The sequence below is a fragment of the Spermophilus citellus genome (assembly GCF_964194105.1).
Source record: "Spermophilus citellus genome assembly, chromosome: 5".
Classification (NCBI taxonomy): Eukaryota; Metazoa; Chordata; class Mammalia; order Rodentia; family Sciuridae; genus Spermophilus; species Spermophilus citellus.
The window spans coordinates 110039367-110065329 of NC_138186.1; the positions used below are offsets into that span (position 1 = coordinate 110039367).

The 25963-nt window shown below is 33.1% G+C and overlaps 1 protein-coding gene across 1 annotated transcript in view; it reads left to right on the forward strand.

Annotated features, from left to right (window-relative positions):
- GRIK2 (glutamate ionotropic receptor kainate type subunit 2) overlaps nt 1-25963 on the forward strand; it is a 673243-nt gene that overhangs the window by 407398 nt on the left and 239882 nt on the right. Inside the window, exon 11 of the mRNA XM_081296468.1 lies at nt 17929-18135. Coding sequence (XP_081152594.1) covers nt 17929-18135 — 207 coding nt within the window. The remainder of the gene's footprint in view (nt 1-17928; nt 18136-25963) is intronic.

Below are 25963 nucleotides of genomic sequence, written 5' to 3' on the forward strand. Positions count from 1 at the left end.
TTTGCATCCTCTCTAGTATATATTATTGTTTGTAATATTGATACATGTCATTCTGACTAATGTGAAATGAAATTTCAGTATAGTTTTGATTTGCATTTCCCTAATTGCTAATGATGTTGAACTTTTTTTTACATATATTTGTTGGCCATTTTTATTTCTTCTGAGAAGTGTCTGTTCAATTCATTTGTCAATTTATTTATTTGATTTTGTGGTATTGAGTTTTTGAGTTCTTTATATATTCTAGATAACAATCATCTCTCAGAAGAGTAGCTAGCAAAGATTTTTCTCTCATTCTGTGGGTCCTATCTTCACATTCGTAATTGTTTCATTTTGCCGTGCAGTACCTTTTTAATTTGGTGCCATCCCATTTATTAACTCTTGGCATTATTCCCTGAGCTTTAGAGTTCCTATTGAGAAAATCTTTGCCTTTTCCTGTATACTGGAGTATTATTCCTGGTTTGTTCTAGGAGTTGAATAGTTTCTAGTCTAATTCCTAGATCTTTAATCCATTTTGAACTGATTTTTGTTCAGAGTGAGATAAAAGTCTAGTTTTATTCTTCTACATAGAGTTAACCAGTTTTCCCAGCACTAATTGTTTAAAAAGTTGTCTTTTCTCTAAAATATTTTTTGTCACCTTTGTTAAGGATCAGATGATTGACTATGTCTGAGTATGTCTAAGTCGTTTCACCTCTGTATCGCTAGTCTGTACTATTGTTCCAAGTGTCTGTTTTTATGCCAGTACCATGCAGTTTTTGTTACTATGCCTCTGTAGTATAATTTGAAGTCAGGTATTATGATGCCTCCAGCATTGTGTTCTTGACTTGTAATTGTTTTGGCTATTCTGAGTATTTTACTCTTCCAAATGAATTTTAGAACTATTTTTTTCTAGTTCTGTGAAGAATGTCATTGGTATTTTAATGGGGATTGCATTGAATCTGTATATTGCTTTTGATAGTATGGTCATTTTGACAATATTAATTCCGCCTATCTGAAATATTTCCATCTTCTTTAACATGCTTTCTTAATATTTAATTTGATGATTTCTTTCCATTTTTTCTCACTGTCTCTCACTGGATATCTGTCGCCTGGTTGTTGAACTTCCCAGAACCACATAAACATTTGTTCTCAACATTGATACCTAGGTTCCACACCCAGACATTCTAATTTAATTGATGAAACCTGGCATTAGTATTGTTGAAATCTCCCTGAATGATTATAATGACCCTCTGCTTGTATCATGTAGTTTCATTTATTTTTGTTTTAATTCTGTTATAGGAGTTCCTCAACTGTATCTTCTAACCCATTATTTGCTGTATGTATTTTGTGATATAATTAATTTCTAAGAACTTTTTTCAAGTTTACTAAGTAGAACTCATTCACAATAACAGTTTTATACAGTTTTATTTATTCTTTATATTATTTTTCCCTTAATTTTGTTCTATTTTTTCTGTTTTGTTTTTATCTGGATGTTAGAAGTTTCAGTAAATTTTTTTCTAAATGGTCATTCATATTTTAAAGTAAGGCACTATTAAGAGGAATATGAGTGCTATGTATGTGAGGACCAACAGGTGTTGAATTCTTTATACTTTTATTCTGGGGTGGTGGGATCTTGTCTTTCAATCTGTGCAGCACAAATAATAAATCTATCTATTGTTTTGCACAGTTTCTGAAAGGAATTCTAAATTTGGTTTTCTCAGATGCAAACATATCTGTTTGCTGTCAAAAGGTAAAGCATAGGTTAATCTGGAGGGTGTTTTGCTAAATGAAATAAGCCAGACACAGAAAGACAAATACCACATGATCTCATTTATAAAAGGATACTAAAAAGTCAAACATAAAAAAACAAAAAGAAGGGTGCTGACTAAGGTTTGCAAGATAGAAGAAGAGAAAGATATGTCAAAGGGTAAAAATTTTCAGTTATGTTATAAGTTCTGGAGACACAATATACACCATGACATAATTACTTAATAATAATGTATACCATATTGACACTTGATAAGAGATTAAATCTTAAGTGTTCTCACCACAGAAATAAAAAAGGTAAGTATGTGAGGTTATGGATATTTAAATTGTTTGTTTATCATGGCCATTTCATAATATAAACATGTATAAAAACATCACTCTGTATACCTTATACAATTTTTATTTGTCAATTATACCTCAATAAAGATGGGAAAAAAGAGAAGGGAAAACTATTCTAGTAGTTTTCAAATTTTAATTTAGACTTCTGGATTTTAGCATGATACTTAAGCTCTGTGAATCCATAGCCAGTTGGAACCAATTTATTTTTCAGTTTTCTACCAGGTTCAAAACAAGAGAGAATGAGTAGTTCCCCAGAAATGGACTAAAATCCATCCAGTTTTCTCTTTGGTGAAAAACAGGACATTTGACCAGGAGAAGAACAAAACTTTTTCACACTTCCTCAAAGGGACCAAAGCTTCTTGGATTTCTGTGGCCTTAAATATTCTGTATCGTTTTTTACAAAATGATCAATATAATTTGAAGTCAGGTATTGTGATGCCTCCAGCATTGGGGCCCGGGACACACTATCCCAACATAAGGCATGTTGGTGTTTAAGAAAATCTGGGGAGGTCATTTCTTGACCTTTTGTACTACCCAGAAGCAGGTCATAAGATTTTTATTCATGAGATGCTCTCCCTGTACCCCCAGAAAAGGAACATTCTTATCTTTGAAGTAATGGCACACAAAGAAGAATGGAACAGTTATTGTTACATTCTCCACTTGTCACCAATAGATAAGACCTTTTGTCCTCTGATTATTTTTCCATGACTGTCTACACTCCATCAAACTTAAAGAGAGAAAAAAAGTACTTAAGTTTATGTGATTCTATAAAACTTATATTTATTTATTTTTTATTTTTTTTTATTTATTGGATGTTCACAACATTACAAAGCTCTTGACAAATCATATTTCATACATTAGAATCAAGTGGGTTATGAACTCCCATTTTTACCCCAAATACAGATTGCAGAATCACATCGGTTACACATCACATTTTTTAAAACTTATATTTAATAAATGTGTTTTTCTTTTGCTAATCTGGCTTTTGCTATAGAGGTTTCAGCCATGAATCTGATGATATATACATAGATGAGAAAAGAATCCCACACATTTCCTTATAACTTAAAATGCTGCATATACTTAAGAATCAAAAAGTAGTCACAACTTCCTGCCATATGAGTAAACTGACTGGAGTACCCTGCTCTGCCCAGAGCCTCAAGATATTGCAGTGGACAATGTCACCAATCATATCTCAACAAGAAAACATATGGAATTTGGGGCCTATATTTTTCTATCCCAGGAGTCCATTTTTCTTTTTAAATCAGAATTCATCAGCAACTCTCTTTTCACTCTGTTTGCACAACTTATTTCTTAAGACTAATTTACTACATGCTTTATATCCTGAGTACAGTGAAATTCTTTCTGATGCCATGTCCATGACCCATACCATGATTTTATAACATTGACTATGAACTATCAATTCTATTATACATGTGATATTTTCTACATATCTGGATAATGTACTAGTGAGTTTTACCAAGACTCTGTTAGTCTGGCTTTAACTGTTGTGAGTTTTTGTCTTTGCATTATAGCCTTAGAACTATCTTGGTAGGGAGTTGGTAGAGCCAGGCCAGTGCCTGCATTCCACCAGTGCTTGAGAAACATTTGGTTTAGGACTGGGAGTCTATTAGGTAAAGAAGGAATAGGAGGCATTGCAGTCAGTGGGGAAAATATGTTTGAAGGCCTATATGTGTGCAGTTTAATATATGAATAATTTTAAGTAGTCATATATTACACTGCACACATATATTATATTACTGATGGAGCACAGAGGATGTGGAGGAGAGGTAATGGATAGGTGCCAGCAGGCAGGCAACAGCAAAGCAAAGGCCATTGTAGGTCTGGTGAAGGAACATTGTTTTTTGATATTCTTATGAGGCAATTTTGAAGGATTTTAAGTACATGAGCAACATGATAAAGTTGGGATCTTAAAGAATCCCTTTTGGTATTACACATGGAATTGTAGTTCGTGAGACAGGATTTGGCAAGAACAGCCAATAAAATATTGCAAGAGTGAACATTGTTGAGGTCTGAACTGTGGTGATATCTGAAGGGATAGGGGATGGGAATTTGATTTGTTAAGATACATGGAGAATGAGGGATACATAGTTTTCTAATTGAAGTTTAAGAGGAGGTCAGAGTTAGATATTTTCCTAGTAAACAAGGCTGGAAATGGAATGAAACTAGAAAAAGTAGAATTGGGGTAATACAGGAAGAATTCAATTTTGAACATATTGCACTTAATTTTCTCATGATGTATTTATCTAGGTGGCAGGTAGATAGATATATTGTGTCAGAGCACAGAAGAATGATCTGGGCTGGAGATGTGGTTGTGAGATATTATAAAAGGTGGTAATTGGCATCATGCACATTGGTGTGATTATTCATTCATAAAAAATGTGTTTTCAGTGCATTTACTCCAGTACATATTTCTCTCCTCTCCTAATATTAATTTTGTTGATTCTTTCCTAATATTTCATTCTATTTGGCTTGAGAAGCAAATATAAATTCGGAGTTTTCAAGGAAGATCAAAAGAGTCTGGGTTAGAAAGAAATATACAGATTCTCCTTGATTTACTATAAGAAGAAACTCATCATTAATTAAAAATATCCTAGGTCAAAATTTATTTAATACAGCCGACTTACAAACATCACAATTTATGCAGTGTCTGTTTTTTGTGTCATGATTATCCAGCTGATGGAGATCTGTGCTGGTTGCCAATCCCCAGTTTTTGTTAGATATCATACTACAAATTTCCAACCCAGGAAATTATCAAAATTCAAAATTTGAAGGACAATTTCTATTAAGAATGTATTACTTTTATATTATAGTAATAAAAAATTGTATGTCAAATAATCCTTAAGTCAGGGACTATCTGCACTATACTTTGAGTCAGGCTCAAAAGTCCTTTGTAAATATGGGGAATGGTGTTTGTAAGATGACAACCATGGGACATTTAAGACCAATAAAATCCTGAGTTATATCAGGTGCTTTGAACCTAACTTCATATATATACATATAAACACACACACACACATATACATACATTCATATATATGTATATACATGTATATATACATGCATTTCCCACCCCCCCAGGTCATGATCTTTGTGTTTTCATCTACCACCTGATTATTTGACATTGATACCTAATTGCTTCTCTTTGAGATTTCTTTTGTGTTCTTAATGATAGATTGTATATCCTAACTCCAATGTAACCCACCATAGAAATTTAAAAAGAAAGAGAGACCTTTTTCCCTGGCAGAAAACTCATATTTTTACTTTTCAGGAATCACTGAAAAGAGTGTATTTTGCCTACAAATCCAGAATAATGATGAGTCTCATGTTCTTATCTATCAATTATTTTATTAGGTGTGCTTCTCATGAAGTTTATACACAGTGTCATTAAGCACATGACTAGACAAATGAATATCCATAACCAGAATCCTATAAATTTTATATTCTGAGCTCTCTTAGCTACAGTTCTATGTATAATTCTTAATATATGAAACCAAAACAAAATCCTCGCACATTTATTATGCTACCTTGTTAGAGTAAACCTATGTTATTTTTCACACTTCATCTCATAACTATTAGGAAAAAGCCTTTGCTGCACAGTTGTTTGGAAAACATTTCAGTTTATATGAAGAATACATATGACTCACTCAAATGAAATTAGAGACCAAGACCATAAAGTATTTATTTTCATGTTGGCCATAGCTTTGTATTCCTAAAAACAAAACAAAAAAATCTGAATTTGTGTTTGCTCTTTCAAATTTTCAAATTTGCAATTGTTAGCAAGTACAGTACTCTCTGACCTTGATCAGAAACAAAATACTACTTTTATTACACAGTGTATATTTTCTTTGCCCTGTAGCGATGCTATTCCATGATTACTATTTGGTTATACCAGAATTTCAGGTTATGGTCTATAATTCTATTAGGTGCATCATAGAGGCATATCCTTAAAACTATCTTGCAGTTACGTAAATTTTATAAAATACTGATCAAGCAAAGCTCATTAGTTTTATTTATCCTTAAATCTTTAATAAGTTAATACGTATTATGAATATCTTAAAGAGTTGCAAATATGTAGAGTTTCTAAAAATTTTAAATGCAGCATTTTTCTTAAAACCTGTAACATATTTTCCTAGAAGAATACACAATGGAAAAACACAAAGTTAGACTAGAAGCCTTTAAAATTTTTTATGATGGAATTTTCTTCTACATACAAATTTGTGTACTGCTTACCTGACCAATGGTTAGCAGAGGTTCAGATCCTTTCTACAGTTAGATAACACTTGGTATCTGAATTGAATATTGAGCTCAGAAAAGAGTTTTGGGTAAGGTGTACAAGTTGAAGGGACAAATGGAAATTAGAAAATCTACATTTGAATCCTGACTCTATCACCAGAAGTTCATTTATTTTTGAGCAAGTTGCCCAATTTTTAAAGTCAGAATGAAAATAACATGTGACTTGAAATTTGTTCTTTTTAGAGATACAAATTTATAAAATATTGCCACAGTCTTGGCTGGGCACAAGATCATGAGCCACCACACACCTTGTAGATTCAAACAGCAATTCTTTATTCCCGAACTCACACCGGCCTCTACACACATGTTCTGGGGAAATCCAAGTTCTGCCGCACAATTCACGTCCCAAATACTTTCTGAATTCCACGAGAACTCAACGGGAACTCAGGCAGCAGGGTACGCCCTATTCCCAGCAGCAATAACCTTAAACCTGGAACTTCCCTAAACCCAGACTGTCTTAAACCAGGAACGCCTTAAAACCAAATTATCCTAAACCGGGATACTTCCTAAAACCTGCAGGATACACCCTAAACCTGGAGCCACCCTCATCCTTGAGGGGGGTCACCTTTCTCAAACACACATGCAATGTCACAGCGAATTTCCAAGGCAAGTCCATTTAACATGGGGTACGCTGGCAAGGAAATTTCGATGCGTCATTCCTATTTGGCAATGGCCCTCAGCAAAATATATAACAAATTTTCTTGCAGGAAATTATCAGAAAGTGTTAAGAGTCTGTAAACAAGTCAGGATGGCGCCTGGCAAATGTTAGAGTCTGTAAACAAGTCTGGATGGCGCCTGGCATTTTGCCAGAGGGAGTGGTTTGTGAAGTAACGCCATGGAGCCATTAAGTGTGGAGATTCCTTATTGGTTGACTGCTGTATCTAGTTTATGTTAATTAAGATAAGCTGTGTGGAATGTATATATATATACCCCTCCTGTCCTACAATAAATGGCTCCCACTCCTGCTTTATCAATGTACACAAGTTGCTCGTCACCCCCCGGTTATTTTGCCCAGCGAGCCGGACTGCGGCAAGAAAGTAGTGAGATTTAGTGGATTAAAGTTAATGCAAAATTTAACATAACAAATGGTGCTCTTATTTACTGTGTTCTCAAAGGGCTTTCTTTTTTATTAGTTGTTCAAAACATTACAAAGCTCTTGACATATCATATTTCATACATTTGATTCCAGTGGATTATGAACTCCCATTTTTACCCCGTATACAGATTGCAGAAAAGAGCTTTCTAACACATTCATTGACTTATTTCTCTTATGAGCTACCATTCCTCTTTTTCAGGCTATGTACCACTAAATTTTTTTTCTGTATATATTATCAATTAATTTTTCTTGAAATATATTACTTCTCTCCATTTATCTAATTTGTAATCATTTTACTGTCTCTCTCTCTTTTTTTTTTTTTCTGATAGCATTTACTCTGGGATGGTTTATCTGACGACCTTGAGATAGTTTTATTTTCTGTTCTCTGGAATAGAATGCTAGGGGTGACACCCTTGGTGCATTCCATCAGAATCACTGAGGGTAGATCCTAGATTTCAATATTCTCATTTTTTTATATGATGTATTTTTATATGATGTTTTTATTTATATGATTTATTCCCCAGACACTTATATGAAACCTTTATTATTAGTTTAAATTTTTTTTCTGTGTAAATTTCCTATTCCCAACTAGATAAAAAGTTACAGAAGAGAAGTAATTCTGTTGTAAGGCAGAATATTCTCTTCAAATGATAGCTGCTCAATAAACTTTTTAAAAGATTTATTGATTACCAAGGGTAGTAGCTGAAATTTAATCCTCATTGACCTGGATGCTGTCATACATGCATATTCAGGAACATTGAAGGATTGGTTTGCCATATCTGATAACTTTGAGTGCAATGAGGGTAGAAGGCCAGACAGTAGGTTTTATTCTAGTAAATGTTTTTAATCAGTATGTTTCTACCCTTTGTGGACATACAGAATTCACCTAGAGGATGGCTAACATTGAATGCGTCTTTCTAAGACCAGGGAAGCTCTAACCTCAAATTGTTACATGAATTAAAACTAAACAAAGCAAAGCAAAATTTAATGATTAAAAACTCTACTTTTGAGTCATTTGACAAAACATATTCAATCTCATTTCTTATACAAAAATTGGTGTTGGATAGAGGCATAAAATAATCTTAGGAAAAAGAATGCCATTCTAAGTAGGAAATGAGTTCAAAGAATGATGTTCAACAGAAATTATATCTAGATAGCTTTTCAGAAGTTGTAGGAATAAGTGTTTCCTAACTTAGGCTTTCATGATTTTGTACCCCCCCACCCCCCACATTTCTTTTGCTCCACACACTTTTTCTAAGTATTTTTTTGATAGTGTTTTTCACATGTCATACAGAGCTAGGTATACTTTCCAACATTCACATGAATCATTTTCTCTAAAATATTACTATATTCTCTACTTCTTTGTTTAACTCAGTAGTTCTTTTCCCTGACTGCACATCAGTCCAACCACGCTATCCCCCCTCCATTACCAATGAAAATAAGGAGTCTTTTAAATAAAAAGCAATGATTAAGGATTTCAAAAGGGACCAACAGAGCATAAAACATTGCTATTCTTAACTATTGAGCCTTTGAACTGTTGGGCCCTGTACCACCTCCCAGGTTACACATCCCTTATGCTGGCCCAACTGCACATTAAAACCACCTAGGAAGTTTTTGTTTGTTTGTTTGTTTTTCTCTAAAAAATGATACTAGGGGTGACACCCTTGATTCATTTGATCAGAATCACTAGGGGTAGATCCTAGATTTCAATATTCTCATTTAAACTGTTTTTAATTGTTAAAAAAAGATCATTTAAAAATTTCAATGTACAGCTAGAACTGAGAGCTGAATTTAAAAGCTATTTCCTTGTGGCTGTTTTATACTTTTTTCTTTCTTTCTTTTTTTTCCCTAGATTATTATGCTTCTTAAGCATAGGATATCATGACTTATTAGTCCTTTCATCTTTATTACATGGAACAATGCCTGGAACATTTTGTAAATCTATTAAATGTTTTTTAATGAATAAATGAATTACTAGATAGCACCCAATTTTTCACTTTATAGGGAATAATCAAAGAGAAAAGAAAGTAAAGACAGACTTATTGGATGATAATTTGAAATTTAAAATCAAAAGTATGTTCTTATAAGAAAATGGAAAAAGTTAAAATAAGAGATTTGAAAAATTATGTCTAAATTTATTAATTTTCTTATATAAAGTTATTGAATCATACAATAGCCACCACAAATCTATTCTTAGAGGGAAATTATATTTTATTTGTACTATTAGACATTTAACTTTCAATATTGAGAAAAAGCAAGAATAAGTAAAACATGGGAGAGTTTTCAGATAGAATTAAGGGAAATAATTATTTCATAATTATTTGAAAAATAGGTGTAAATTTGTGTTGGAAGACTCCTTCTAGAAATACTCTACAGTTTGTGAATGAGACTAGGGTTGGAAAACAGTGCACTGCTGTTAGCAGTGGTTTTGTCTGATCAAATTAATAGAATAAATATAATTTTCCATAACACAAATATCATTCTAGGTGTTAGGTGTTGGCTAGTTTTAAATAGTTAGCTTGGATTTAAACATAGCATAAAAGTTTTTTTCTTAAACAATTATGCTCAGGACTTACACTCAGAATGTTCTTTTGTTTATAAAAGAATAGCTCATAATTGTACTGTGTATATCATGTATCAGAGTAATTGATGGACACAGGACATATTTTAGTTTATTTTTTCTTCTTTTTTTTTTTTTGGTGAGAGGGTGGTATCAGGGATTGAACCTATGGACACTCTATAACCGAGCCACATCCCCAGTCCTATTTTTTATTTTATTTAGAAACAGGTTGCTTAGTGCCTTATTCTTGCTGAGACTGGCTTTGAACTCTCAATCCTTCTTCCTCAGCCTCCTGAGCTGCTGGGATTTCAGGCGTGTGCCACCATGCCTGGCCATTTTTCTTTTTTCTTGATAAAGTGTTTCAAAAACTAAAACCAGAGAACTAGGTTCATGATGTTTTGTTTTGTTTTGTATCAAGGTAAAATTCACATAATATAAAATTTATCATTTTAACCAGTTTAAAGCATACATGTGCATGGATTGTAGTATATTCACCTTGTTGTATGAACACTAGTAGCTAGTTTCTTATCCCAAAAGGAGACCTCTTACTAAAGGTCCCCTAGGTGTGGTAGATTTCTATTAAATTCAAAAGTTATCAAAACTTTCTTGTGATCATCTCTGTCAGCTTACTCAATGCTTCTGGGGCTTTTTTTTTTTTACTCTAGAAAGACAGAGATGAGTAGTTGTGACTTTAACATCTGGAAAGTTGAAAATATTTAGACTTTAGTTTGAAGGTAAAATTTTCTGGAATCTGTATACAGACTTACATAAAATAATTGCTTTATGAATTTCTTGATGGATGTGTTGGTAAATTAATGAATGAAGAAATACACTAAAATATGCTACACTTATATATTTTAGCATGAGATTATTAAATGGAAACGTTTATGTGAATCTTGTTAAACTTCAAATAAAATCTTGAGGTATACAAATTTCAACCTGGTAATCTACTGATCCTTTTTGGAGTTTACAGTTTTCACTTATAAGTCACTCTTAGGGCCATTTTTATTTATAGAACTGAAAGGTGATAGCCAATTAAAACCTGTAAACTTGCCAAATGAAAACATCTATTACTATTGGAGATCATTATTATTACAAGCTGTTTCTTCCTCACCTGGCCAAATTCATACATTATGAGTTCTAAATCTATTCAGAAGTTTTGTTTATTTTACCAGAGGGGTAGGCCATAGTCACATATGTAAAGTGAGTTTGTACTTATTTGTTAAATAAATATTTATCTTTTTTGAACATTTTCCTTTATTCTGCTTATGTTTCTTAATCAGCATTAGTAAAATTTATTGGGTATTTTTGTCATTCAATAAAATATTTACTCCTAAAATTAAATATACCCAGAAGAATTTGACCCAATAAGGATCTTCAGTTGACCGCAATGAAACAAAAATGGCACTAGACAAGATTGGAAAGAATGTTAAGAGAAGCAACTAATCATTACTGAATTATTCTACCTAGCAAAGAAGACTTTTCAAATTTTTAGCCTTAGTGGTTGGGTGAGGGAAGGATGGCAAGAGAAGATCTGGAGAAATTCAATGTATAAGGTATAAGTAGAAAGGCTAGAAAGTTACCCTTTATTCCATCTCCTTGGTGTTTCTGTAATTGGTAATGTCTTATCATCATCAATCTCCTTTAAAAGGTATGATTTTACACTTTGCATTTTATTGAATACCCCATAGCAAGATGTTGAAGTCTTTTTTTTTTTTTTTTTTTGGCTTTCTGTTAAGATGTCAATTCTGTGGTTTATATGAACTGACACCCTTCCTGGAGCCCAGCTGATTTCCATAGCACCAATGCCCTGGCTTCATGATGCCCATTCTATAGCCTTTCACCTCCAACAAACTTCTTAAGTTCTTAGGCTTTCCTTGATTTCTACAGTTCATAAAACCCATTTGTTTCATTATCATTCATGATTTACTGCTTTGTTGCTCAGTTTTGTTTTAATCTCCATAACCTTATTTTATTGTAACCATTGTGTAGTTTTCATTTCAGTCATAAGAATGCTGTTTTTTAAAAGTGTTTTGCTTTTTCATCCCTTTATTTTAATTAAGGAAAAAATAAGAGGCATTAACAATATCTTTTAAGTGCTTTGAAACTTATAAGCATCTAGATTTTCAACTGGTAATGAAAAACAAATTTCATGAAATATTTTTTTTTTGGTCATAAGGGTAAATCAGAATCAACTGGGGGTGCCTGAATATATCTCTATTTTCCCACATGAATGATTTGAGGGCCACAGTGTCACATGTTCTGGAATTCATCAGAACACACACAAAAAATCAGGACTCACAGTACTCTCTCTCAAAATGACTTCTATGGAAGTTCTCCATTTCTAATAATTAGTGAAGCAACACATACAAGAAAGTAATAATACATAGTAAATAATATGTGAACATTTTAAATTCATTTCTAGATTGGAAGTTTATAAAGGTGGGATTTTTCTGTGTTGTTTTGTTTCTCACTGTTCACTGTAGTATACCTAACCTCTACAGGAGTGCTGAAAAAGAGGAGTTCAATACAGTCTTTTTTTTTTTTTTTAAGAGAAAGAGAGAGAGAGAGAGAGAGAGAGAGAGAGAGAGAGAGAGAAAATTTTTTAATATTTATTTTTTAGTTTTTCGGCAGACACAACATCTTTGTTTGTATGTGGTGCTGAGGATCAAACTCGGGCCGCACGCATGCCAGGCAAGCGCGCTACCACTTGAGCAACATCCCCAGCCCAATACAATCTTTAATAAAAATACATTAATCAGTTTAGTCTTAATCATCTATTTTGTACATAGCATGTTAAAATTAATTTATGTTGTTGTGTCCCTGTGTTGTGAATAGCATGAGTAAGACAATAATAGTTGAGGGATAACACATGAAAAAGAAAATTCGAACTATTTAGATAAGAGCAGAGAGATAATATGAGTTAAATATGTTAAAATTATTAAACACTTTATTATATTTAAATAAAACATTTTCTTCCTTTCAATCTTAAAACATATTATGCTTTCTCAGAACTTCATTTTAGATTCATTCTGGGCCAACTCCCAGTCTAATGCAGATAAAAATACATGAGTTATTGGTAGGTTCCTTAAACTGGGGTGGATAGAAGAAATGCTGAAAATTCCTTATTACAGATGCCAGTAGAATGAAGTGCCTTACCTCTAGCAAATGCTGATGTGCAGATTTAAGACTATATGAGAAATCAGAAAAGTTGCCCAGGAGAGTTTTATCATATTATTCATTGAACTCAGTCTGTGATACAGTAATTGCTTCTGGTATCATTTTTCTTTTTTCTTACACGAGGTTATTATTTATCCCTGTGCCATGTGAAACAGAGAAAGGGAGTTTAAAGCAGATTCATAACTTGATGTAAAACTATCTTGTGACATAGTGTAGCTAGAGATAGGAATCACAGCTGGAAAACTGTGTCTTACTTATCAGAATTAAATATGAGAAAAGTAAAGTAATACTTGACATGCTAGAGATTCATAAATACTAAAAAGATGCACTCAGGCCATGTATATTTTTCTCCTGGGAAGTTCAAAGCTATTTAAAACATATGTTTAAATTGTATTTTTTTAATCTCACAGGGTTCAAAAATGTATTTGCTTATATCAGAAGTTTTCTTGTTTGGTTATAGATGAAGAAAATCAAATTAATAGGCAGGATGGCTAGTAGGGAAGTTGGGTTAAAAAGATTTAAATACCATAATAATTGGAACTATTTTGCTATGTTTTATTCCTTACACACATACATATTCCTTATATACCTCACACAGTTTTAGAAACCCTTAACTTCCATTGTATTATTTCCACTGTTAAGTCATTTTGTATGAAAAATATGCAATACACATTTTGAAAAAAATAGAGACAATGAGATTTGATAATATGAACAGGAACATTTTGTTTAGATATTCATTTTTGTTAACTAATTCTGCTGGGCTTAATATGAGCTATTTTCAGAAATTTTAACAGTACCTCCATTTAAAAAAAGATATGTTCTAATTTAGAAAAGTGATCATTTGTTATACAGAAAATGAATTTTCTGAATTACATATTGACTTCTTATTCACTTCTACAATGTTTTCTTGATTATGTTGTTCAAACAGTAATACCATTTTGTATACATTATATAGCCCAGTACCTAGTCCCAGTTGATTAAAAATCCCATAAAACCATACAACATATATTCAGTTACATAATGAAGAATATAAAAATTTTGCATTCATGTGAAGTTTGGAAATTGTCACTGAAATACATTTAATGGAGGAAGCACAGTATGGTGGTAGGTGGTCCAGCAGTTCAAATACCTGGGTTATAGGCAGGCAGTTAACCATATGCAAGGGGAAAAAAAGATACTTAGCACTAACACTAGTCAGTTTCTCATAACTGTGACCAAAACACCTGACAAGAACAACTTAGAGGAGGAAAAGTTTATATTGACTCATGATCTCAGAGGTCTCAGTCCATGGTCACTGACTCTATTACTCTGGGCCTCAGAGTAGTATATCACAGTGAAAGGGTGTGGTAAAAGAAAATAGCTCAGCTCATGGCAGCTGGGAGTCAGAGACAGTGAGAGGTATAGAAGTCTCATCAGGGATAAAATATAAACCCCATAGGTGTACCATCAGTGACTTGATTCCTCCAGCCCTAACGTACCTGCCTGTGGTTATCACCCAATATGACAGTCCTTTGAAATGATTAATCTCTGAAGCAGATGAATCTACTAATTTGGTTAAGGCTGTTATAATCTAATCACTTTATCTCCTGTATTAACATGGAGCTTTTGGAGTTCACCTCCTCTCTCAACCACAATAGCTCCTTTTATTTCATTTTTTTTTTCATCTGTAAAATGAAGATAGTAATATTATTGGTTTTAAATAGCTGTTATGAAGAATAAATGAATTAAAGTGAAGCACTTAATCTGGAACACACTAAGTACTTGAAAAATGATAGTGCTATTGCTTAGTGCTTGGAGCTTAACAACTTATCAATCTTTGTGCCTTTAAAAATTTTAAAAACCCATCTATTTATTTATAAATAACAAAATAGCCAAAACCAAAGTATGAAGTAAGCATTTAATCGATTATGCCTATGTGCTTCATTTGATTGGCAGTCCACTGATCTGGTATCCTTAGACTTTCCCCTCTTCTTCAGGGGAATATGTTGTTTTCTCAGGTCTTTAATTTTCTTCCTATGGTTTAGGGACCTGAGGATAGATGCCACTACCAAGCCTGAACCTAGTAAGGGCCTATAATTGTCTCACAAATTTTGCCTTCAAATGTAGGTTTCCTTGCCTTCCCCAATTGGCCATAGTAATTTATTGTCCTTCACTTTACTTCATTTTATTTGTGGTTTATTTGGTGCTTTTGATGTAAAGTTACCTAATTGGTGATTTTGATGTAAAGTTAACCATTATTTTGCTGGATAAATTGTTCAAGCCTAGTTCAGAAGAAATGTGTGTAAATTACTCTCACTATTCAATGTGGTAAGTGTTATGGTAAAAGAATTTAAAAAATTGTTGGAGAGTTCCAGAAAAAGAGACACTTGATTTTGCCTGCAATGTGAATACCCATTACAAGAGTGCTGCTTGCTTCTTTTCTTTCTAACACAACAAGGACATTTAAAGTGTGATACACAGAAATGTGTACTCTAACTTACAGAACTAGGAGGCCAGGAAGATTAGAAAGGAAAATTAGAAAGGTAAATGTACATTAATAATCCATGGGGTCAAAAGACACTACATCTTGTCATATTTGTAGTTATTCTGTGTATTACTAAGAAACAAATTTCATATGTGGTCACATGCTACATAAAACTCAGATTTGATCCTAACTGTCTTTTCACCTTATATTAAGCCTAAATATCTAGCTTTGAATGCAGTTTTGTTTGTGATTCTTATGTGTTTGACATAATTCCATATAAGAATCTTGCATGTATGGTTGTCTCCCAAATGAATTGATGGTGTTCAAAGCAACATAGAATAGTTGGAAAACTATGTATCATGAGATTTTAAAAAAATGTAGGTTCAAATCTCTTTATCTTTTCTTAGCTGTTCACCTCTTCATAGCTACGAGTTGAGAAATTTATTTCATTGCTCTAAATATTTAAATGACCACAAAATAGTCCTAGTAAAACTATTTTCAAAAGTAGCATCCTAGGTCATTAGGTAATTACAATTAGAATAAAGAGACGTTTCATATACCATTAATAATGCCCCAAATCCATAACATTTACATTAACAAATGTTTTGAGAATATGGAGCAATAAGAACTCTCCTTCATCACTGGTGGGAGCTCAAAATGATGCAGCCACTTTGGAACAGTTTGGTAGGTTCTTGTAAAACTAAATATACTCTTAACATATGATCCAGCAATCATGCCCCTTGGTGTTTACCCAGAAGAACTGAAAATTCATTTCTACATAAAAACCAGAACACTTGGGTATGTAAAGCAGCTTTATGTATGTTTGCCAAAACTCAAAAGCAACCATTTTTCTTTAGTAGGTCAGTAGACAAATAAACTATAGTACGTCCAGATAATGTTATATTATTCCACACTAAAAAGAAATGAGCTATTAAACCATGAAAGGACATTGAGGAATCATAATGCATATTATCAAGTGAAATACACTCATTTGAAAAGGCTACATACTATATGATTCCATCTATTTGACATTCTGAAAAATGCAACATTCTGGAGGTATTAAAAAGATTCATGATTTACAGGAGCCAGAGGGGAGAGAATAATGAATTGAGCAGAGCTCTAGCACAGTCAACTATACCATGTTCCATGTGCCCACATTAAAACCTAGTTATGCTTTTTGCACTTAGGTAAACTTAAAAATTTTTATAGGGCCTATTTTGTTAGAGACTCACGGAGTTAATTTTCATTCTCATGTGTTCAGCTCCCTTATTTACTGGATGTGACGTTAGTCACAGTGATGGCTATTGTCTTCTTCTTGGAACTCTATAAGGTCATACAAATCTCTTTTTGCTTTCTGTTTCTTTGACCTGAAATGTATCTTTTCAGAGTTTCACAGGGCTAGACTCCATCTCCCGTATTTTAGGTTTCATCTTATCTCTTGTGTCTTCAGAAAAAACTTAGAGGTATATTAATTTTGTGTCATCTTCTCTTATCTTACAAAGTACCTTTCAGTTGTTCTCCATCTTGTTGACATATTTTATGTTTTTGCACCACTTAGCATCTAAAGTTACATGTCTTATTTGTTTGAGCATGTATTATGTTTCTTTCCCTATATTATAATATTCATAGTTCAGTGATTCCTCTTGTAGGAGAGGGGACTGGCTCTTTAAAATGATTTTAGATGAATGCATCAGCATTTGATAAATATTAGGTCCTTTCTCTATATTTTAAAGTAACTACCATTTTTTCCTCTTATAATTCAATATAACAGTTGTGATATTCATATTTTTAGGATATAATGTGATCATATATACACACATATCACTGAAACAATATACTAGATATTGCTTAAGTAGCATAATTCAAATTGGGATATTGTAATCATGGTGAAATTATATATTATATACTCTATATCATGTATCACATGTCACATTATATTATTTATTATTATTAATGCAATACATGGTATTAGATAATATATCATATTTTTATTATATACCTGTGGTGGGATTTTTATAACTAAACATTCTTTTGTGAAACACAAACATTCCCTAAACCATCCAAGTATCTCCATTCTTAATATTTTAAACTATATTAAATATAATTAGAAGCTTAAGTTGACAATCATCTTAAATTACTGCAAATTTTTCTACCTTCTAGATAGAGCTGTCATTCTGATGCTAAATTTTATGATTAATTGATATTTCCTTCCTTCATATTCAATGTTTCCAGGAAGAACCTTATGTCCTGTTTAAGAAATCTGACAAACCTCTCTATGGGAATGACCGATTTGAGGGCTACTGCATTGATCTCCTCAGAGAGTTATCTACAATCCTTGGCTTTACATATGAGATTAGACTTGTGGAGGATGGGAAATATGGAGCCCAGGATGATGCCAATGGACAGTGGAATGGAATGGTTCGTGAACTAATTGATCATGTAAGTCCCTTTTCTTATTATTTATTACTTTTGGGAGATTGTTACAAGATTTGCTTATGAGTTAATATCTACAAATAACAATAATGTAGTTCAAATTCATATTTTCATAAGTTTACTCAAAGTGAATATTATTTTTGTCAGTACAGATGAGGAATCTAGGAAGAATATATAATCCTACTGGCCAAAATATGTATCTTAAATTAACTTGTATTTAATGGTATAATATCTTGAGATAATTGGTCTTGTAAATTGGGATGTGAATTCCCAACAATGAATATCTCCCTCAATTTTTTTGTTTATTTATTTATTTATATTGGTGCTAGGGATTGAACCCAGGATCTTGTGCTAGTGAGACAAACACTCTACCAACTGAGCTATATCCCCAGCCCCTCTCCCTCATTTTTGCAATGCTAACTTCCTAAGCAACAAAGAATGAATAACGTAAGCTCTTAAGTTTATGCTAAAACTTTCCTGTGTTAGGATAGAGTACTTCTTATTTTTAGAACAAAGGTAAAACAATTATATGAAAAAGTACACACACACACACACACACACACACACATACACATATATGATGAACTGAATTATTTTTCAAAAATCATACTACTGTGCAGATTTCAGTATATATATATATATATATATATATATATATATATAGAGAGAGAGAGAGAGAGAGAGAGAGGGGGGGGGGAGAAACAGAGTCAAAGAAACAGAGATTAGATTTTTGGTTAGCAGCCAAATATCAATTCAAATAAACCATTACCCATTTCTTTAAATCATTAGCATATCTTTAAATGATTTAGAATTTATATTTCAACTTGTGAATCCATTAGAAGATGAAAAATATTACATATGCCAAGGTGTACAAATGTAATCCCAAATATTTGAGAGCCTGAGAAGAAAGATCCCACGTTCATGAAAGTCTGATCAAATTAGTGAGACACTGTCACAAAATAAAAATAAAAAGGGCTGAAGATATAGTTTAGTTGTAAAGTATACTTGGTTTTAACCTCCAAGGAGGAAAAGGTAAGAAAAATCCGAGAGAGAGAGAGAGAGAGAGAGAGAGAGAGAGAGAGAGAGAGAGAGAGAGAGAGAGAGGAGGAGAGAAGAGAGAGAGAGAGAGCACAACTTAGAATCCAAAACCTTAAACATGGGGAGATTGATAAAATGGAAGGACAGAGGCATATGGCACTCACTTGTCACAAAAAAAAAACAAAAACAAAAACAAAAAACAAAAACAAAACACATGGATAGCTGCATATAGAGGTGAGTGACTCTGGAAACACTGAAATTCAATAGTAAAAATCTGGCACAACTGCACTGCACGAGAAACAAATATACCATTACCTGCTGCATAAGGAGGGCAGTCTCTCCTCCATAGGGACAGAGGTGAAAGGGAAAATTACAAAACACTAAAGAGCAAATTGAAAGATGGAAATATATCCCATTTCATGGATTAGAAAAATTTATATTTCCAAAATTTTCATACTACCCAATGTGATCTACAGATTCAGTGCAATTTTCTTCCAGATGTCAGTGGTATTCTATATAGAACTAGAAAAAAAAATCATACAGAAGCAAAGAAGACTTGGAATAGTGGAAGTAATATTGAACCAAAAGAACAAAGCTGAAGACATTATAAAATCTTATTTCAAGGCAAATTACAGAGCTGTAGTATCAAAACAGCTTTGTATTGGTTAAACAACAACAACACAGACATATAGACCAATGGAACAGCATAAAGATCCCAGAAATAAATCCATACATCTCAGCCAACTAATTCTCAACAAAGGTGCCCAAAACATATATTTCACAAAGGATAGCCTTTAACAAATGGCACTGCAAAAACTAGATATCTCTGTGGAGAAGATTGAAACTTGACTTTTATCTCTCACCCTGTACAAAAGTCAACTCAAGATGGATCAATGACCTTAATATAAGAGCTGAAACTCTGAAACTACAAGACGGTAGCAGAAGGAAAACATTTCAATGTATTAATACAGGCAAGAATTTTATTTTTCTGCATAGGACTTCTAAAGCATGGGGAAAAAAGCAAAATTTGACAAATGAGATTACATCAAACTGAAAATCATCTGCACAACATAGGAAATAACAGAGGAAAAATACACCCTAGAGAACAACAACAACAAAATATTGTTCAACTATTCATCTGACAGAGGGTTAATATACAGAATATACAAAGAACTCAAAAACTCCATAACAAAAGACAAGTAATAAATTAAAAATATAGGCAAATGATCTCAATAGACACTTCTAAAAGGGAAAAGTAGAAATGGCCAATAAATATATGGAAAATACTCAATATCATTACTCACTGGGAAAGTGCAAATCAAAACCTCATCTCACTCCAGTTACAACGGGTATCATAAAAACCAATAACAACTCTGAAAATAAAAAAAATGCTGCTAAGAGTAAGGAGACAAAGGAACACTTATACACTGTGGGTTGGAATATAAATTAACATGGCCAGTGTAAAAACAGTGTTCAGTTTCCTGAAAAAAATAAAAATGAAAGTACCATATGATCCAGCTATACCACTCCTGGATATATATCCAAAGGAAATGAAGTACACATATAGAAAGAGATACCTGCTGAGCATGATGGCCCACACCTGTAATGCTAGTAACCAGGAGGCTAATGGAGGAGGATCTGAAGTTCAAACCAGGCTCAGCAACTTAGAAAGGAAGGCCCTAAGCAAATGAAAACTTGTCTCAAATTAAAAAATTAAAAAGGATGGGGAGGGCTGGGGATGTGGCTCGAGCGGTAGCGCGCTCGCCTGGCGTGCGTGCGACCCGGGTTCGATCCTCAGCACCACATACCAACAAAGATGTTGTGTCCGCCGAGAACTAAAAAATAAATATTAAAAATTCTCTCTCTCTCTCTCTCTCTCTCTCTCTCTCTCTCTCTCTCTCTCTCTCCCCCCCTCTCTCACTCTCTCTTTAAAAAAAAAAAAGGATGGGGATATGACTCAGTGGTTAAGCACCTCTGGGTTCAATTCTGCTACCAAAACAAAAACAGTAGACATATCTGCATGCCTAAGCTTATTGTAATATAATAGCTAAAATATGGGATCAGCCTAGGAGCCTATCAATAGATTAATAGATAATGAAAATATGGCATATGTACACAATGAATTATTATTCAGTCATGATGAAGAATGAGATCCTGTCATTTTCTGGAAAATGAATGGAACTGGAAGCCAACATATTAACCAAAATAAGCCAGACATAGAAAGACATGTATTACAAGTTCTCTCTCATATTTGGAAACTTAAAAATAAATTCAACCTGAAAGTAGATGAGGGGGTTCCACGGGGTATGGGTGAAGGTGAGAGCAAGAATAGAGAAAGGGTAGTTGGACATGATCAGTTCAAGATGTACCATGTATGCAAATATCACAGTGAATTGCACAAATTTGTACAGGTAATATGTACTACTACTACTACTAATAATAATAATAATAGAAACTTGAAATTTATATGATGCTATTAATATAGTAGTAACTATCAGAAACCTAACTGGGGCTTTTTAGGCAATAAAGATAATTTATTGGCTTGCATTTTCTTGAAGTCCTGGGGCAGCAAAATGGCCATGGATGTTGCTCAATCTAGGATATCAGATTTTAATCTCTTTAACCTTTCATCAAAATTTAGTATTTACTTTCTTAGATTTGTTTTACTCAAGCATATACCTTCCCCAAAGTGGCAACTGCTTCCAACAATTGTACAGAAATTATCCAGGAGAAGATAAAGCACCATTACCCTAATAATTTCATAAGAGACACCAAATTGGTGTATTGGCCTAACTAGTTTATGAACTGAATACTGAACAAATTATTCAATCCAGAGGAAAGTCTCCGGATAATCTCAGGCATATACTTAGTCAAGCAAGAACCTAGTATATAGTGTCAATTCTAGGAAAACCACATTAATTTCAAGCTGGTTGTTCCAAGGGATATGAAGGCATTTATTCCTGAATAAAGTGGAATGAAATCTGCAATGTATATTCATAAAAAAAAACTCTGAATAAATAATATATGTGAGACTTTTACATTTAGTAAGAGCACAGAAATTATTTTTATCACAAATACTTTTATGTATATATTTGTCACATGTGCTTAGTTAATGCTTTTCCTTTTTTGTGTGTGGTATGAGAGGTTATTGGGGATTGAACTCAGGAGCACTCTACCACTGAGTTATATCTGCAGCCCTTTTTATTTTTTATTTTGAGACAAGGTCTTACTAAGTTGCCCAGACTGGTCTCAAACTTGGGATCCTTCTGCCTTAGCCTGACAAGTAGCTTGAGATTATAGGCATGCATTAAATATCCATCAATTAATGCTCTTTTAGTTGGCCTTTTTGATACATGAACTTGATTGAAATGTTCAGTTTTCTATAATTTTTTTCCTGTTCTTAGATTTTTCTACCTGTATATGTTTATTCAAGAAAAATTTAGAGTAGAAAATGATAGTTAAGAAATAACAATTTAGAATCATGGCACAGAAGATGATGGCTCACCCGATCGGGAAAACATAACTGAGTATTATCATCAATATTTATTTTGAAAAGTCACTTCTGAAATTGAGAACCACTGATATGATCTTCAAATTATCATTCATTTTCAAGTGATCTGTTCATTTTATTCTTCTCAGTGCATACTTGTTAATTTACCTTCTCTTTTTTTCCCTTAGTAACAATACAGTCTTACTCTAGCATGCCCTTTTTTGTTGCCTTCCTCATGTTTCAATTGGCTTAGCCTTGGCTTTTAATGTTTACTGTATGTCATATTAACCCTGAATGATGATTATAGGCAACATAGTTTTCTTTAAAAAACTTCAGTATAATTTGCATATTTGTGAAAATGCTAATTTTAATGTAGCATAGTAACTGGTACTGTTAATCAGTTCAACTCTTTGAACTTTCCCCTGCCCTTACTTTCCTTGGACAAGGTTATTCTCTCATGGCTTAATAACCATCCTCACACTGAAGTTTCACCGTTCTGCCTATTGAGGCCTGAGTCTCACATCCTCACAATGGTATCTTTAACTGTCTCTGGTATATTCTCCTCTTAAATATTGTTTCAAGCACCTTAAAGGCAGTTAGATTCTATCCAAAAAAAAAAAAAAAAATAAGTTGACATCTTTATGACAAGAGACAGTATTGCTTCTTGGAGTAAGGCTCCTTGGGAGTTAGGCTCTTGCTCTCCCACAGGAACTGGGAGATAGGGATGTCTTCGTCCTTGATGACTGTATTTCAAAGAGATACTTCCCAGGTCCTTGAGAAAGGCGGTCTTCTTCTTAAAGCTGCAAAGAGGCTTAATTAGCTTTTAAGGGATTTATATACATTTCAAAGAGAGAGGAAGAGGACTTAACAATTGCCAGTTTTCTAAGTAAGTGCTCCAAGCAAAGGGTGGGGGTTTTGTATCTTCCCTTACTTTCAACTGGGAGATTTAAGCCTCTTATTTTAATTAATATTTGCCCTTATAGTTGCTGGTCTTTGTTATTTTAAAAACAGCTAATTTACCACCTTCTTCATTTTCATTCCTTTTTCTTGAGAGAACACTTAATTTACAGTATTTTGTATGATCTCTCAAATTCATTATGATCAAACCAGGGATAGCTCTTGGTAGTGAAAAAGAGGTAAGTCTTTAGAAGGTTATTAGGAAAAAGTAAATCCCTGAGGCATTGTTAGTCCTTGATAGGAAGTCTTCCACCAAAACCACTTTTCCTCTATCTCTTCCCTACAGACAGATCAGGGATCCATAACATGGTATACTAGAAAGTACTGGGTAAGACACATTAAGTCCAAACCTAATTCTGCAGTATAGGTGTATGCATTGAGCACATTACCTTAAACTCTCTGAGCCTTAGTTTTCTCAAACTTTTATAAGAGATGATAATACATCATATTTACAATTAAGAACAATTATGAATGTGAATTTATAAATCACATGAATTCATATGAATTTCCTAATATAGTACCTGATTTATAGTAGAAACATGACTAACTCCAAATTTTGTGCCTTCTTATTTATCGTATCATTTTGCTATCCTGTTTATGAGTACTCTTGTTAAGGACTAAACTGTAAAACATCCAGACAGTATTAAAATGAGAAAGATGAGAGAATTATAATGTTATTGTTATTAATGTTTTAAAATAATCCTAGTTAATTTAATCAGTGTTAAATTTTAATGGTAAAGCTTTTTAATTGAATGCTTTGGTATTACTAGTCCCTCCTTAGTTATGGTTTTGTTTTCCATGGCTTCACTTACAAATAATGAACTACTCAAAAATATGAATGAAAAATTCAATTAGCAAGTCATAAATATGAAATTGCTTGCCATTTTGAGTAGTGTGATGAAATCTTACACTGTCCTGCTCTGTACTGCTGGGGACATAAATCATCCCTTGTTCCAGTGTATTTACCCTGTATAGTCTACACATTAACCACTTAGTCTTTTTTATCAGATAGATTGTGATAGTATTGCAATGTTTGTGTTCAAGTAATCCTTATTTTACTTAACAATAGCCCTCAAGGACAACATTAGTAAAGCTGGCAATTATTGACCTTTGAAATATGCCCAAGAGAAATTATAAAGTGCTTTTGTTAAATAAAAAGACTAACGTTCTTGACATATTTAGAAAAGAAAAGAAAAAAATCATAAGCTGAGGTTGCTAAGGTCTATGGTAAGAACATATATCCTGCTGGGTGCAGAGATACATGCTCACATTTGGTCCCAGCTATTTGGAAAGCTGAGGTAGGAGTATTGCTTGAGTCTGGAGTTCAAGGTCAATATGGGCCACAGGTTGAGAGCTTTAAAAAAAAAAAGGAAAAGAAATAATAACACTAGCAACCACACACACACAAAAAAAATCTATCAGTGAAATTGTGATAAAGGTAAAAAAAACTGGTGTTACTTTTGCTATTGCACTTCAAACTATAAAAGTTACGAATACAGTGCATGATAAGTGTTTAATTAAGATGGGTTATGTGGTGAATTTATGTACGTATATATGTATAGGAAAAAAAGGATTTGGTACCACTGGGGTGTTCACTGGGGGGCAGTGGAATATATCCCCCACAAATTAAAAGGGGTATACTGTTCATCAATATTTTCCTGCCTGTAGGTGACCTAAGGCTTATGAATGGATTTTATATTAAAATTAACTAAGCATAAGTAAGCCTTAATAAAGCATCCAGGTCATTAACAATAGGCATGATAAAGAGAAAGAAAGAAAGGAAGGAAAGAAGGGAGGGAGGAAGGAAAGAAAGAGAAAGGAAGGAAGAAAGAAAAAGAAAGATAAAAAAGAAGGTTTAGGGCACCATCAAAGTAGAGGCATTCATTGTTTTACATAGGAAAAAGCAAAAAATTTGGACCTCCTTATACTTATTTTATAGTTCAGTACATTGTCAAATTTGAATTACAGGAAAGAATGAAAGTAAATAGCTTATTTTACTTGCTCAGATCCTTGAAAACCTTAATCCAGCTTTGTTCAAGTATAGTTTTAAAAAACAAAATTTGCTTAGAAACTCGTTATTGGTACATTTTGAAATGTTAATTATATGTGTCCTACTACAGAAGAAGTAAAGGAGCAAAGTCTCTCTTTTTTTTTCTTTATAGATGATCTTTTAAAAATATTTAAACTCTAGGTCTTTACATCATACTGGTCATTTCTTTTTTTAATTTGATAGCAACTGTTGACTTGTTTATTTGAAGTTCGTTGGCCAGCTATAAAACACCAATAATTTTTATGAGTCTTTCAGACCAATTAGTGTCTAAAGCACAATGCTATTTCACCTGATCACTT